This window comes from Chanodichthys erythropterus, chromosome 2 (genome assembly GCF_024489055.1).
Source record: "Chanodichthys erythropterus isolate Z2021 chromosome 2, ASM2448905v1, whole genome shotgun sequence".
In the NCBI taxonomy this organism is placed as follows: Eukaryota; Metazoa; Chordata; class Actinopteri; order Cypriniformes; family Xenocyprididae; genus Chanodichthys; species Chanodichthys erythropterus.
In genome coordinates this window covers 10,072,277-10,087,905 of record NC_090222.1, presented here as the reverse complement: position 1 = coordinate 10,087,905, position 15,629 = coordinate 10,072,277, and the positions used below count along the sequence as shown (strand labels likewise).

The 15,629-nt window shown below is 35.0% G+C and overlaps 1 protein-coding gene across 2 annotated transcripts in view; it reads left to right on the top strand.

Moving 5' to 3' along the window:
- Window positions 1-15,629, top strand: part of taf2 (TAF2 RNA polymerase II, TATA box binding protein (TBP)-associated factor) — an 81,084-nt gene that overhangs the window by 52,650 nt on the left and 12,805 nt on the right. For both annotated transcript variants that reach the window (XM_067400817.1, XM_067400809.1), the window contains exons 18-21: window positions 1,004-1,114; window positions 1,313-1,506; window positions 7,122-7,261; window positions 9,917-9,986. In XM_067400817.1, the coding sequence (XP_067256918.1) occupies window positions 1,004-1,114; window positions 1,313-1,506; window positions 7,122-7,261; window positions 9,917-9,986 (515 nt within the window). The remainder of the gene's footprint in view (window positions 1-1,003; window positions 1,115-1,312; window positions 1,507-7,121; window positions 7,262-9,916; window positions 9,987-15,629) is intronic.

The following is a 15,629-nucleotide window of genomic DNA, read 5'->3' as shown; positions in this document are numbered from 1 at the left end:
TGATTTTGAGTATCTGCCGATACCGAGTCCCAATCCGATACTTAATAGCCTACGTAAAAAAGAATAAAGAAGAGCGAAAAACAGATCCAGGATCAGTGCTTTTCAGGTTTTTCAGGTATCTAACAGTTTTCAAATAGTAATCAAATATAAAATATCACTGCATATTATCTTTACTGTATAAAATAAATAAAGATTCATCATTATTGAAGTTACAAAAACTATTCAGTCAAGAGCAGTGAGTAATTTCTTTGTTATTTGTTGTTTGATTTAACATTAAATACAGGCAGCAGGAATAGTTGTTTTCCCTTTAAGACATGCACGATCCAGTACATATACTGTTCCACATGCGCTGTCTTTCTCGACTAATATACGTTCACTTAAGACATAACCGACTATGTTTGCTAGGATACTCGCTAGGACGGGCATGTTGACATAATTTTTGTATGAATGTGGCCGCCGAAGCGCAAGACTTGAAAGAGAATGAGTTTAAAAACAGACAGCAACGTGTGCTGTTCAGGTCTCACCTGCGCTCGCGCGCTATCAACACCCGGGTGATGACGGCATAAATGACTGGACATTAGAGCAGACGGCACTCGCTGTTAACAGTTTACAAAGAGTGACTGTTTTGTCCACGCTTTCTGATTATCGTTGTTGTAACGTTTTGTGCATCCATCGACTGAAACATACATTATCTGAACTCTGTCTGTTTTCCACGTTGATATTTTAAACAAACCATATTAACCAATAGATGCGTCATCATTCGAGATGGACTGCATTGCAAGTGCGGTCCGTAAAGTGGAGAACCGTATGGTTCGATTTTTTTACCGAGAACCGTTGCGCCCCTAATACATATATATCCGAGTCCTGATCGGGAGGTAATGTCCGATTCCGATCGAGTCTGAAACCACATGATCGGGCCCGATTTCCGATCAAGTGATCGGATCTGGACATCCCTAATTGCTAGAATGACTCTAAAGTTGGCTTGACTATTCTTTTCTGGTAGACTATACCTGTGGCCATGGCTCTGCTAAGAGATGTTCAGAATCTTTGTCCCAAAGAGGTCCTGAATTTTATACTGGACCTCATCAAATACAATGACAACCGGAAGAACAAGGTAAGAGAGCAAAGGAAAGCAGTATGTAAAATAAAAGTATGTGAGCAAGTGAAAGGTGGAAGGATGCATGCAAGTGTTCCAATTGTTCTAATGCCGAAAGCTCATGGTTTTTCTATATATTGCTTTAATTATTATGCACGAATTAATTATCAGCAGAAGCATCACAGAACAGTTGTAATTGTGTTTTTCCCACTGCAGTTTTCTGATAATTACTATCGTGCCGAGCTGATTGATGCCCTGACAAATTCACTGACTCCTGCCATCAGCATTAATAATGAGGTGCGCACAGTGGACAACTTGAATGCAGATGTTCGCCTGATCTTGGAGGAAATCACACGCTTCCTTAACATGGAAAAACTGCTGCCAAGCTACCGTAACACCATAACAGTCAGGTGCGTGTTCCCTTTACATGTTTGTGTTTTGTGTTTTGGGTCTCCTGTAATGCAAGAAAACATTTAATGTGTTTTCACACTTTATTGGTTTTAGTTTAATCCATAGTTAAGGCCTGTTCACACCAAGAATATCTATAAAGATAACGATAAAGATATAGGTCTAAAAAACGCTCTAAATATAAAAGAATGGTACTGTCCACACCACAGCTACAACGATATAGAGAAACGATATTGTTGGGATCACTTTCAGAACGATTTTTTTCAGCTGTTGAACGGTAAAACACTGACAGCCAATCAGAATCCATTCTAACTTAAGGGTCCACGCATTTAAAATTTCAGACGACATTGTGGAGAAGTTAATTGTCGAGTTCCAGAAAAAGCCACCACTGTTTGACAAGTCAAACCCCCTTTTCAAGGATACTTTAAAGAAAATGGATATATGGAAAACAATTGGTCATACACTTGGAATAAATGGTGAGAAGTATTAATGATGAGATCATTATACCAGGCTAGCAAACCGTATAACATCAAATTACCTCAGGTATCCAGCACTAGTTTTGATGACATTGTCTTGCTTCCTTTGAAGTTGAAGTGAAAAAGCATTGTTGTTTGTTTATTCCACTATATTGACTTCATCTGCTGTTAGATTAGATTGATTATCTAGCTATTTACTCGAATCATACCATACTGAGGACATCTGCTGGTTAAAATTGTGTAAATGCAAGAACAGCAAAAAATGTGTTGTACACACTTTGAAACCGCAGCACTTGAGTTTAGAATAAACAGACCGTTATCTTTCATTAGTGTGGATGCAAATATAGTTATCGTTATAATCTATATAATCATCTTTATATAATTGTTCTTGGTGTGAACAGGCCTTTATTGTTATATTTATTATCAATCAATTGGGGGCACAGGTTTTCTTGCACACTGCCCGGCAAAAAGTCGCTGTTTGAATTTAAAAAGGCAAAAGCTTAAGAGTCTATGTGATTGGATCACTATTGCAGTGATTATTATGTTTTAGCATGTTATATGTTTGGCAACATTTCTTCTAACCCTAATTGATGGGGGTGTAGCTTTTCGTTTCTTAAACAACCATTGTAGGAAGACACATCATGGCCATATTCCAGGATGACAATGTCAAGATTCATCAGGCTCAAATTGTGAAGAATGGTTAGGAGGGAGCATGAAAAATCATTTTCACACATGAATTGTCATCTCTGAGTCCAGACTGTAAATTCATTGAAAGTCTTTGGGATGTGCTGGAGTAGACGGTAACACTTTAGATTACAGCCTGGAAAGTACTGCGTAATTACAACAAATTTACAGCGTAACTTTCAATAATTATAGTGTAACTATACAGTAAGTATGTGTAAGTATAGGGGAACAATATGTGAAGTATTGGGAATAAAGGGGTAACAACCAGGAAAAATAACAAATTATTCATACTTTTAATATTTTATAACTAAGGGGTACGTATGACATAACTAAGGGGTAAATATGACATTACGGGCCATAAATTAAAGTGGATCTTGTTACCCTCTTATTTCATGTAGTTACAGGGTAAGTATGACATTACGGGCCATAAATTAAAGTGGAGCTTGTTACACTCTTGTTTCATGTAGTTACAGGGTAAGTAATTAATACAAATAGATAAATAAATAAATAAAAACGCAAACAGTCATATCACTTGGAAAACTTTATTTGAAAAACAACTTATTTCAAAACAGATTTAAAGTTACAACACTTCTTATTTGTTTCTCTTGCTTGGCTTCCTCCTCCTCTTGTTCCTCTTTTTCTTTCTTTCCACTGATGAATCTTAAGAGGGAATCCCATTTGCTATTCTGTATTTAAAAAATACAGAACACCCGGAAATGTGCTCACTGTTTACTCATCTTTTACCCTCATGCCATCTAAGATGTATACGACTTTCCTTCTTAAGATGAACACAAAAAGGATTTTAGTAAAAAAATAAATCATCTGGGAACGCTTTATAATGCAAGCTCACGTGTTCCTAAAAGTCGAAGCATCAAACAGCACAAACAGCAATAACTACAGTAATCCATACGACCCTAATGGATGAATCGATGTCTTCTGAAGTGAAACGATACGTATTTGTAAGAAAAATACCAAATATTTGAATATTTTTAAAACTTTCGACCAGCTGTCTTCTGCGCGTGCATGCGAGGGTTGAGAGTTCATGCTTGACGTAACTTGAAGCGTGACGTAGGCATGCCGAGAAACTCACGCAGATGTTGGATGCCGTCAGTTTTTTTTTTTATTAGTTTTTTTTTAGTAATGCTCACAACAAAATACACAGAATAACCGATAATGAGAATGAGAAACAAACAAGACAGAATAACAGAGACGGCAGTTCTAGCGCGAGTTTCACACGAATGTCCCGCGAGAACGTCATGAAAGCTTCAATGTGCTTCATCGAACGCGAAGTCGACTCTCATGCAGGCGCTGGTGACAGTTGGTCAGAAGCGAAAAGATGAATAGCCTAAACAATGAGAAAATTTCTGGGTGTACTGTATTTTCTTATAATACAGAATAGCAACGGGATTCCTTCTTAAGATTCATCAGCTGAGAAACAAGAGCAGGTGGAAGCCAAGCGAGAAACAACAACAACCAAAAAATGGACAAAACTTGTTACTTTCTGTCAGGACTTCAGAGTTTGAAATGAAAAGTTGATTAAAAAAAATTAATAATAATTGTTGTAGACCTGTTTTTAATAGTTGTTTTTCAAATAAAGGTTTCAGAGTCAGTGATATCAGATTGTTTGCATTTTATTAATTACTTACCCTGTAACTACATGAAATAAGAGGGTAATAAGCACAGCTTTAATTTACGGCCCCTAATGCCATATTTACCCTGTAACTACATGAAATAAGAGGGTAACAAGCTCCACTTTAATTTACGGCCCGTAATGTCATACTTACCCCTTAGTTATAAAATATTAAAAGTATGAATAATTTGTTATTTTTCCTGGTTGTAACCCCTTTATTCCCAATACTTTACATATTGTTCCCCTATACTTACACATACTTACTGTATAGTTACACTATAATTATTGAAAGTTATGCTGTAAATTTGTTGTAATTATGCAGTACTTTCCGGGCTGTAATCTAAAGCGTTACCGAGTAGACTTTACAGAGTGCTTGACTCTGGCATTGTCAATAAAAGATCTTTACCAAAAATTGATGCACCTCTTGACTGAAATAACATCACATTTATTTCCATCATGAGGTGGATCAAATTTTGGTCAAGCACTCTGTAAAGTCTACTCCAGCACATTTTCCAGTAGTGAACCGTGACTCTTAAACTTTTGCCTTCTCACCAAAACTATCAGCTTAGCTTACTGTGTCCTCTTCTAGAGTACTGCACAAGTTACTTTTGAAAATTCCAGGTCTGAAACAATTAAAGGGTTAGTTCACCCAAAAATGAAATTTCTGTCATTAATTACTCGCCCTCATGTTGTTCCACACCCATAAGGCTTTCGTTCATCTTCAGAACACAAATTAAGATATTTTTGATAAAATCCTCTATTGAAAGCAACAAAATTACCACATTCAAGGTCCAGAAAAGTAGTACAAACATCGTTAAAATAGTCAATGTGACTGCAGTCATTCAACATTAATGTTATGAAGAGACGAGAATACTTTTTGTGCGCAAAAACAAAACAAAAATAACAACTTTATTCAACAAATTCATCTCTCCCCTGTCATTCTGCTACACTATTTACGTTGGCAGAGCTTCAGTGTTTACGTCCAAACGTTGGCTCAGTAAAAGTATTTACTTTTCTGGATCTTGAACGTGGTAATTTCATTGCTTTCAATAGAGGATAAAAAAAAAAAACTCAGATTTCATAAAAATATCTTAATTTGTGTTCTGAAGATGAACTAAGGTCTTATGGGTGTGGAACGACATGAGGGTGAGTAATTAATGACAGAATTTTCATTTTTGGGTGAACTAACCCTTTAAGAGGCAGCAGCCTTAGAAATGCAACAAGCAAACAGCACAGTGAGAGTTAACAACCAAATAAAATAAAATGTACTAAAATGCAAATCCCTTTGCTGCTAAGTGGATCAGTTACCGTAGATTTTCACAAGTTATGGAGTGGATGTATCTGAGGTTGTTTTTTGCGAGTAGCAGGTAGGGTGCTTTCACACTTGTTTCGATTGCCTGGACTGAACCGTACCCCAGACCACACTTTTTAAGGGTGCATTCACAGTTGGCATGTTTGGTTTGATTAAAATGAACCCTGGTGCGATTGCTCTGTTAGTGCGGTTCACATGTGTGAACGCTGCCATCCGAACCCTGGTGCACACCAAACAAGCGGACCGAAACCGCTGAAAAGATGGGTGATATATGAACGCAACATGGGCCAAAGACATGTCAACGAACCAAAAACAGGAAGGTGAGACCCTAAAAAGGACAGAATCCTCATGCACGTTGTTTTTTTTTCTCATCATAGTCGTGAGTTTGCCCATCACAGGCATCAGAAGCTTCTCCACAAAGCAGATTGTTTGTGTATGTGACGGATGAATTCCCGCTGCTGTTTTGACTCCTTTACATATTTTATAAGCTCTTCACGACTTCCCAGCTGATTGCCATATATGTCATCATATGCAGGCTACACACATATAACGAACATTTACCTCAGCACACAGCATTGTTTCGGATGTTCGGTAAGTTCCATCTCAAAATAGGCAATGCATCATAAAATCAGGTTGTGAATGTATTCTTATGCCTTTAGGTTCGGTATCTTTTGGTTGGGTGATAAAATCTGAACGCTAATCGGACCAGGACTAAATGTTTTTTGTTTTTTTTTTTGGTCCAGACCAAATGAACCAAACGAACCGAACTACAAGTGTGAATGCACCCTAAGTGGACTCGGAAACGGTTCGCGGGTGTGCACCCGAGTTCAGAAGACAGTGTTCACATCATCCAAACGTACCGAACTCTGACGTCAATTGAACCCTGGCATGCACCAAAAGTGCTAATGTGAAAGCACCCTTAAACAGTGCCAGTGGAGTTCACAAGAAAAATACTATCAATAAGGATTTTTAGAAATCACATTCACATAACCATATTTAGTAATCCTAAGCATTTGTTTAGAATGAAATCAAACAACAGTAAATTCTCTATTTAAATTTAAATTTCCCTATTTTGTCATTTATTTAATCTGATTTTTAAGCTATTTACTAAAAACTACAGACCAAATGGCAGATAGTGTGTGTGTGTGCAAAATTAAATAAAAAAAATACAAATACAAATCCTAATCCACACTTTCAGTGTTTCAGCCCTAATAATCTTTAGGAAAGCAATACTTGTGATGTTTATGTTTGGCAGTATAATGCTTTATTTATGGCATGTAATCTAACAGGTCATTATAACAAGTCAAACCCCAAGTCTTTGAAAGTGACCAAAAAAAAAAAAAAAAAAAAAGTTTTAATGTTTGCTGGCCAATTGTCCATTAAATAATCCATAAAAAAATAATAATTTGTAGGCACTTCTTTAAACTAAAGCATTTAACCAGAAGTCTTTAGCTATTAGGTTGAGTCCACATCATACATCTGTATATTTTTTATTGTCATAATTCTGTACTGTAGTTGCTTGCGGGCCATTCGCATGCTACAAAAGAACGGCCACATCCCCAGTGATCCCAGCCTGTTCAAGACCTACGCTCAGTATGGCCACTTTGTGGATGTGAGGATTGCAGCACTGGAGGCTGTAATAGACTATACAAGAGGTACACACTGTTTCATTTAACCACTCATTCTCTTTCCACCTTTCTATTTCTTTTTTTTATTTTTCTTATTAAAACTGGGACCATTTAGTTGGTCTGGAATTATTCATGTCTTTTTTCATCTTTAAAGTCTGCATTGTAGAGGCTGTTCTGAGGAACTGTTCTTCCCACAGAGTTGGACGCATTGTCAATGAAATTTAACCCACCTTCATTTTCATCAAAATAACAGTTAATATCCTAGATACAGCATTAGCTCAGACTTTTGTCAAATACAAGGGACTATTAAAGTTTATACATGAAACCTGGAAGGCATGTTTATTTCTCTTAGTTTTATATAGTTGGTGACAAATTGCCAGTTAAAGTTTTATGTGGAAAATGGTGTTGAAAAGCCAACCATCCCTGTGGATGAGTCTGTTCAAAGCTTTCCATTAAAGCAATAAAAAGCAAAGTAAATAAATATCACTCTAAATAAAATTCATCTAACAGACACAAGGGTAATAGACTTCTCCAGTGACAGAATCCTCACTTAAGAAAACAGGTCAATGTATCTCTTCAATTTATCTTAAGAATAAATAATAATAATAATAATAATAATAATAAATAATAATAATAATAATAAACCTGAGAAAAAACAAAACTATATACAGAGGAGGGGAAGGGATTTATCCACAAATTTATCTTTATAAAATTACACACAAAATATAATTTTCTTCATGGTAGATATATTTTTTTTTATATATATTTTTAATATACTTCAGTCTAATCCTGTATTAGTGGAGGGTTAGGTTTGTACCAACATCTAGTTATAGCTATCTTGCTTGATGCAAGACATATACTGTACATGTATTTGCGTCTACTTTCCCAGGAGACCATTGAGACCTAGGGGTGTAACAGTACATGAATTCGTCCCACATATTTTTGGTACGTGTCTCACAGTTCGGTATGCATGTGTACACGACAAATACAGGGTTGTAGCCTAATTAACATTAACCACCAATAATCACGATAAGCTCTGTTTTTTGTTACTTTCAATAATAAACAATGTGTCATCTTTCAAATGCTGTCCATTTTAATGTGAAATTCAAATAGTAAATGCCATTTTGAAGCTCTTTAATGTGGCGTGAAAGAGTGCTGTATAGGCGCCTCAGTTCAAGCAGTGGTACAGAGCGTGAGTGAACATGATAATTTCTTCCTCTTTAATACTAGTTAACTAAATAAACATGAATGAACATCTGAAGGTATGTTTAAAGGTGCAGTACAACTTACTGAAACTTATATCTAGTGTAATTGCTCAATCAGTGTTTTAACGGCAGAAAGACGCCAATAAAACAGCTTGTAAACAATGTCACGTAGCATTACATTTACCTAATGCAAGTCATTCAGAGCCCACAGCTTGTTAGTTCGCTAGAGAAATTAACTCTTTTACTAAACATATGGACTATATTAGTCTATATATTATATTTTACTTAACCTGTTAATTATGTCTTGATTATTTAATGTATGTTTAACTAAATGTAAACGACATAATGCTTGAAGTCGTGGACGCATTTTGCAGAGCTAGTGCAAGTACATTATATGGAGAAAAATTAAATATTTTCTATATTTTATATCATCAGGCAATTTTAATTCAGAAGTGAACTAATCTGTTAAAAACAGTCTGTTCAGTAAACCACTGTTTATAAAAAAAGAGGGGGGGGGGGGGGGGGTTGTTTTAACCCCCTGCTGTCCTGCACCCACATCGATCCATGACTTCAAAAACGTACCGAACCATCAGTTTGGTGTACCATCACACCCCTATTGCCTAGGTATAGTACCTCAAAGCAAAAATCAATTGAAGTGCATAGAACCTTTTCTAAAACAGTGTGGATATCTTTCCTAAAACTTTTGATATTAGGACAATCCCAAAATATGTGGTAATGATTAGCATCAAGAGAACCACATTGCCTCAAACATCTTGGTTACCTAAAAAAAAGAACAGTTACCTAAAAAAAAAGAGCATTCCTTTTTTCAGTAAGGGAAAAGCGCATAGTATTCATCCAGCAAAATTCCTTCCAGTATGAGAATTGGGAAGTTGACCATTGTAATTTACATATGTTTTCCCATTCTTCAGTTGTTATTGTAGAACTGCTTCCTTTTTCCCTTCTCTTTTCCTTAATATATAGGGAAGACTAGACTGTTTTTAAAGCTTTTACAGACTAGGTTTATACAACTTTGAAATAAACTCCATTAGTTGAGCATTGTAGGCCAAGGTGATTGCATTATTGTTTTGTATTTTGATGATTGCAATATTGTTTGGATCTTCATCAGTTTTTTTTTTTTTTTTTTTTTTCTGATAAAAAATGTTTTGAAAGTGAAGGTGTCTATAAATCCTTTGAATTTAAACTAGGGCTGACCGATATATCACATGCGATTGTCGCGCGCATTTCGTCAGTAAAGCCGGTTCCCTGATTAGCGTTAAATCGCCATCACCTGTTTTCAAATGGAGCGGCATTTAATAGACAGAGCCGTAGTTCACTGACAAGCCACGCAATATCGCGTTCATTATCGAAGGCAATTCATCTGCCATATGAACGCGATATTGCGTGGCTTGTCAGTGAAGGAGAGCTTTATAGATTAACATCTTGTAAAACGTCTATTTAATGTTCTGTATATTGGCAGTTGATAGGAGTTCCAGTGAACTGCAGTGGCTTCTGGATCTGGTACAAAATGACCCAGTTCATTACATAAGGTCAGTAATGATTTCAATCACTGTTTCACTGTGCATAATTTCTTTGTATATGGGTCATTGATAAATAAAGCTTAAAAAAGGTGTTTTTAAAAATGTAAGTCATGAACAGTGTTTAAACAAGTTTCAGTTGTTAAATAGCTTCTTTTTTTTTTTTTTTTTTTTTTTTTTTTTTTTTTTAACTGTTTATGTCAGGTGGTACAACCAAATAGTTGTATGTATATTCTGTAGTTGTACCACAGTGTGCCAACCTACCCATACTTGAAATTAGCAGTTTTTACGAGTATTTGAAAGAGATCTACAAACCTTTTTACTCTACCACAAGGATCAGTTGGGGTCCTCTGGATGATGCATTATCATGTTTACTGTCATTATTTTGTCAATTCAAGGTAAATAATAAAAGTGCCATGTTTACAGTTGTGCCACCCTGGAATTCAAATTGCTGGACAAATGTTTTTCAATTATCTCAACAGCTTTAAAACTACTGATATTTTATAAAATTTGTTCATATGAAAGGTTTCAAACCTAAAATGATGCCATTGTCTTTAGTTTTTATTTTTTTATTATAAAGATACCATTTTAAATAGTTTTCTTTTCTCATCTTTTCATTTGTTCTGACAGTTGCACCACCTGACAAATATGTATTGTTTAAATGTACTAAAAATGAATTCAAACTAAATAGGTTTTATAGAATTAACTTAAGAGAAATATGTCATGAACTTGAATTATTTTAAAAGGATATAATGCACTTGGACACAAATATGCATGTCATTGACCCATGTATAAATGCAAACTATTTTTAACCCTCTGGCCCTCTTCGTTTAGGTGTCACACTTACCTTCTTTACGGTCAAAAGTGACCGAAGCCTTGGAAAGTAACTTTTTTGTTCCTCAGGAAAACCAATGTAATATATTCTTGTTCTATAATATTTTTTGATTATTATATAAAATTTTGAGGGTATTTTATGATACTATGCAATATTTATACAATTTTTATTAACTATTTTTCCCCATTGAAAATAATAGAATTTTTTTTTTTTACATATTTTTAAATTATTTTTCAATTAAAGCAGTATTCCATGTTAAAATAGAGACAAGGCATTTAAAATAAATTTTTTTGAAGGTAGATTAGTGCCATTTGGTGAGAGTAAAAAAAGAAAAACTTATGCAATGCCATGTCGTAACCACTAGATTCCCATAGAGCTCTATATAAAATTCTCTAGTGGTTTTTGGACACAAACACTTATTTTTATTAAGTTTTGGATATGGATTTAAACTTAGACATTCTCAAAGACTACTTTTTGTCACGGTTTAGATTTTTTTTTTTTTTTTAATGTTGATTTGAAGCATCGGTTTTTGCATTAATTTTACTACAGTCAAACCTGAACATACAGGGCGCCATTTTGTTACACGTAACATCAAAATTCAATAAAAAATAACAAAAATGAACAGGTGTGTTTTATAACAGCTTAAAAAAATCTGTGTTTGATCTGATTTCATCCTCTTATTTGAGTTTTGGCTCAATTTTACCATACTATTACAGCCACACTGGTTCATTTGTATGTGTATAATGGTGTGTTGTGTGTGTGTTTGTCTGTGAATGTGTGTAAGTGAGTGGGTGTTTCTATTTTGTACTCTTGGTGTTTTAGAGTGTAACCCCTTTCTTGCAGTTCATTTTTTACTGCTTTGTGGCTGAATTTTTGCTTTTATTTCACACATTTGCATAAACTTGCTCTGTCTTATAGTCGTGCTGGTTCATATATATGTGTGTGGGGGGAGGGGGGTGGGGGGGTGTTTGTGTCTATTTTGCACTCTTGGCATTTCAGAGTGTCCCCCCTTCAGTGCTGCACACTTTGTTTCTGCACAGTGTCTGATTTGTAGTTTGTACCAACAAAAGATTCTCTGAGTTGTTGTATTTTTTCGTATTTCCCATTCATTTCCTATGTCGGTCATTTTTGACCGAAAAGAAGGTAAGTGTGACTATTTTTTTTACGATGCCTTAACATGTCCGAATCATGTCCTTGATTTTTTGTGTGTGTTCATATTGGTAATGCTACAAAAGTCACCAAGTGTCATCTCATTCCGACAAAGATACGATTTTTAACAATTCAAAATATAAAATCTTTCGGTCAGAAATGACCGAAGAAGGCCAGAGGGTTAAAGGTCCCGTTTTTCGTGGTTTTTTGAAGCTTTGATTGTGTTTATAGTGTGCAATATAACATGTGTTCATGTTTCGCGTGTAAAAAAACACAGTATTTTTCACATAATTTATTTATCTGTATACTGTGTTTCCACTGTCATAAAAACGGGCTGATGACTTCCTTGTTCTATGAAGTCCCTCCTTCAGAAATACGTAATGAGTTCTGATTGTGCCAGCGGTTCCTGTGTTGTGATTCGACAGCAGTTTAGCACACCCAGAGCCATAGAGAGTGCACCTTGCCCGGAAAGGTCACGCCTCTTACCATAACGTGTGCTGAACATAGTTTTACATGTGGATTATTGGTCCATGTACGTTTTGATAGTTTGTTTTCCAATTTGAAATGAAATGCGCAGAAACAAGAAAACCCGTTTTTTCGTTTGTTAATTAAATTTACTGTAGGTTTTTAAAACTTTTAAGTCTGTTTTTAAGCTGTCATTGTGTTTTTTTTTTTTTTTTTAAATGTAAAATTTAAATGCCTCTACATCTGTTACCAAGCGCATGACATCCTTTGGGCTACTACCACTGATCAGTAGGGTATTCTCTTTTATAGATCAGTGGCTACTGCACTCATTTTTTTTTTCTTATTTTAATGTTTTGTTTACATTTTATACATTTAAATTCAATCATTTAGCAGATGCATTCCTTGCAGTAGACTATGCAGTCATATTAGAAAATAGGCTATCCACTAGGTGGCAACACCTAATAACGGTATCACCATCACGGGGCTTTTTAGTTTTCCTTAGCTTATAAATGGCCATACAGATTTTATCTCTTAAATTAAACACTTTTATGAACACAGTGAACATTATTATATGTCACAGTTTACTTGCTATCCTCACTTTTTCTGTCTTTCCTTCGCTTTTGAATGAATTAGTTATAAATGGCCCTGAACATTTAACTTTCAATTTCGATTTAACGGCTATTGCCGATTCTGCGTCAATTGCTTTAGTGGACAACAGCAAAACAAAAACTCTCGTATATTAAACAGAACTTTTATTATCTTTGTAATTATTTTATTATCTTTTATCATCTTTGTAATTATTTTATTTTGTAAATATTCGTGGCTTAAACAGCGGGAAAATTTACTGTATGCAGTTCTGTGGATGTTTTGAAAAACTTAAACTAAACGAAAATTATTGTTGCCTTGTCAATATAATTTCTGTTTTTTCCCCCTGACTTTTAACTGATGCGATAATCGTTTCATTAACCGACAAGATTATATTAAATTAGAAATTAAACGAAATTTGATAAATGTCTGTGAATCATTAAAATAATCCCAGGGGTTTAGTTTTAGCCTACATGAACAAATAGCAGAAAAAACAACAGAACATGAGGATTCATCATCATCACGCACCTGCAGCGATTCTGTGAACGAAGAACAAAGGATTCAATTATATAAAAGGAATAAATAGCCTATGTATATGCACGAAATTTATTTCACTTAAGTAATTAACATATTACCAAAATGAAAGGGGAAACAATGCGATAATATGAGTGTCGGTTCATTTTTGAGAAGTTAACAGAAAGGAAACCAAGACAGCAGAAAATTTCTTTGTTTATTTTACGAGCAATGTTTTTTTTATTGTGAGTGTACAAAAATAATAGGCCTATTTAACCCTTCACAGATTCGAATGGTGTTACATTTATTTGACCATAAATGTATTTTAAGTTGTTTCCGCTTTTATAAGAAAATTCAAGTAAACGCGTCGGCGCCTCACGCACACACAACATCAGTTTTAGTAACTTGACATCACAGCCTGTTAACTGTCAAAATAACATGCATTCAACCAAATGTATAAAAAGTTATACTGCTCATTTTAAGTAGTCCGTGTAGGCTACAATAAAAGTGTTTAAATAATAAATATAGTTTAGCCTCCAAATCGTGAATATTGAAACATTTGGATATGTGTCAAATTAGAGAGGTATAACGCCGGTTTCTGTTTCAGTTCAGCTTTAAATTAATTTGTTTTGGCTTAACATTTATAGGCCTATATTATTTTTGCATAACTAAAATAGCTATGTAGCTGTAATTTTGATCTTTAATGTTTGATCTTTACATAGGCTATTCCCTCAATCTTTTAACCAAAGGGTTATTAACATTAGCCTATATTCAGCAATGTTAGGCTATAAATAAAGAGAGATGAGCTATTGTTCCTATTTATTCAAAATAGAATAAAATAAAAACGGCTGAAAGGGCCGTGTAATGACCGTCCACATGTTGAAAACGAGTTTTGAAGTCGTGTTTCCGTTTTCTATCCGTGACCCGAAAAAACGAAACTCGAGTCAAAATCTCATTTTTCCGTTTTTTTTAACAAACGAAAAAACGGGAAACGACCGTTTTCTCCTTTCTGCGCATTTCATTTCAAATTGGAAAACAAACTATCAAAAGGAGCACGGACCATTATTGTGGTGTTGTGCCGAATGAACACAAAAGACAATAATTCCCGAGAGACTGAACTCTTTAATCTCCACAAGCAGCGACAGAAAATGTACAACGTTAGCACTCACTCAGAAGAGTACCTTATACGGAAAACAGCCATATACATAAACATAGTCCCCTCTTGTGCCCATTATGTGCACTGCAGTCCAACATTAACTATTGCAGTAAGGATACCACAATTATAATTTTCGGGAACTGAGTTAAACATAAATTGTAACCATTGATCTCTAAGTACAGCGTCCCTGGGAAGGCCAAACAAAGGTGAGTGGACTGCGGGATGAAAATAACAGCGTTTCGACGACATGGCGACAAACACACTCTACAAACGCAACTCTTGCTCTTCTCTGTGGGAGCGCAACAAGACCACGCCCCCTTTTTTGTGTATTCCTGTGGGCGGAGGTTAGTCAAAAAACTTTTAGTGACGTCATTAAAGAAGGAAGTAGAGGGATGTAGTCCAAACTGGCCGTTCGATGTTGGCGACTTCTGTTAAATAAAATATCTCGCTTGGCATTGAACTTTGAGCTTTAAAATTTTACAGATTTTATTTATACTCTAACAACAACATTACACACTAACTAAAGTTTGAAACATGGGATCACGAAGAACGGGACCTTTAAATCTTAGTACTAGTGATGCACTGATATCAGCCACGCCAATCATTTTGAGATGAACATTGTCAGTGGTTACATACATTTCAACTAATTTTCAATTATTTTTACTGAATATTAAGTAAACATTGTTTAATAAGTTATTTTTAATTGTAACAATGTTATGTACATTTCATTCTTTGAATAGATTACATAGAAACATATCCATATACAGCTCTGGGGAAAAAATTAAGACACCACTGCAAAATTAGCAGTTTCTCTAGATGTACTATTTATATGAAATGATAATTTTTGTTTTATTGTATATAACTGACAACACTTCTTCCACATTTCAAGTAAAAACATTGTCATTTAGAGCATTTATTTGCAGAAAATTACAACTTTTCAGACCTCGAATAA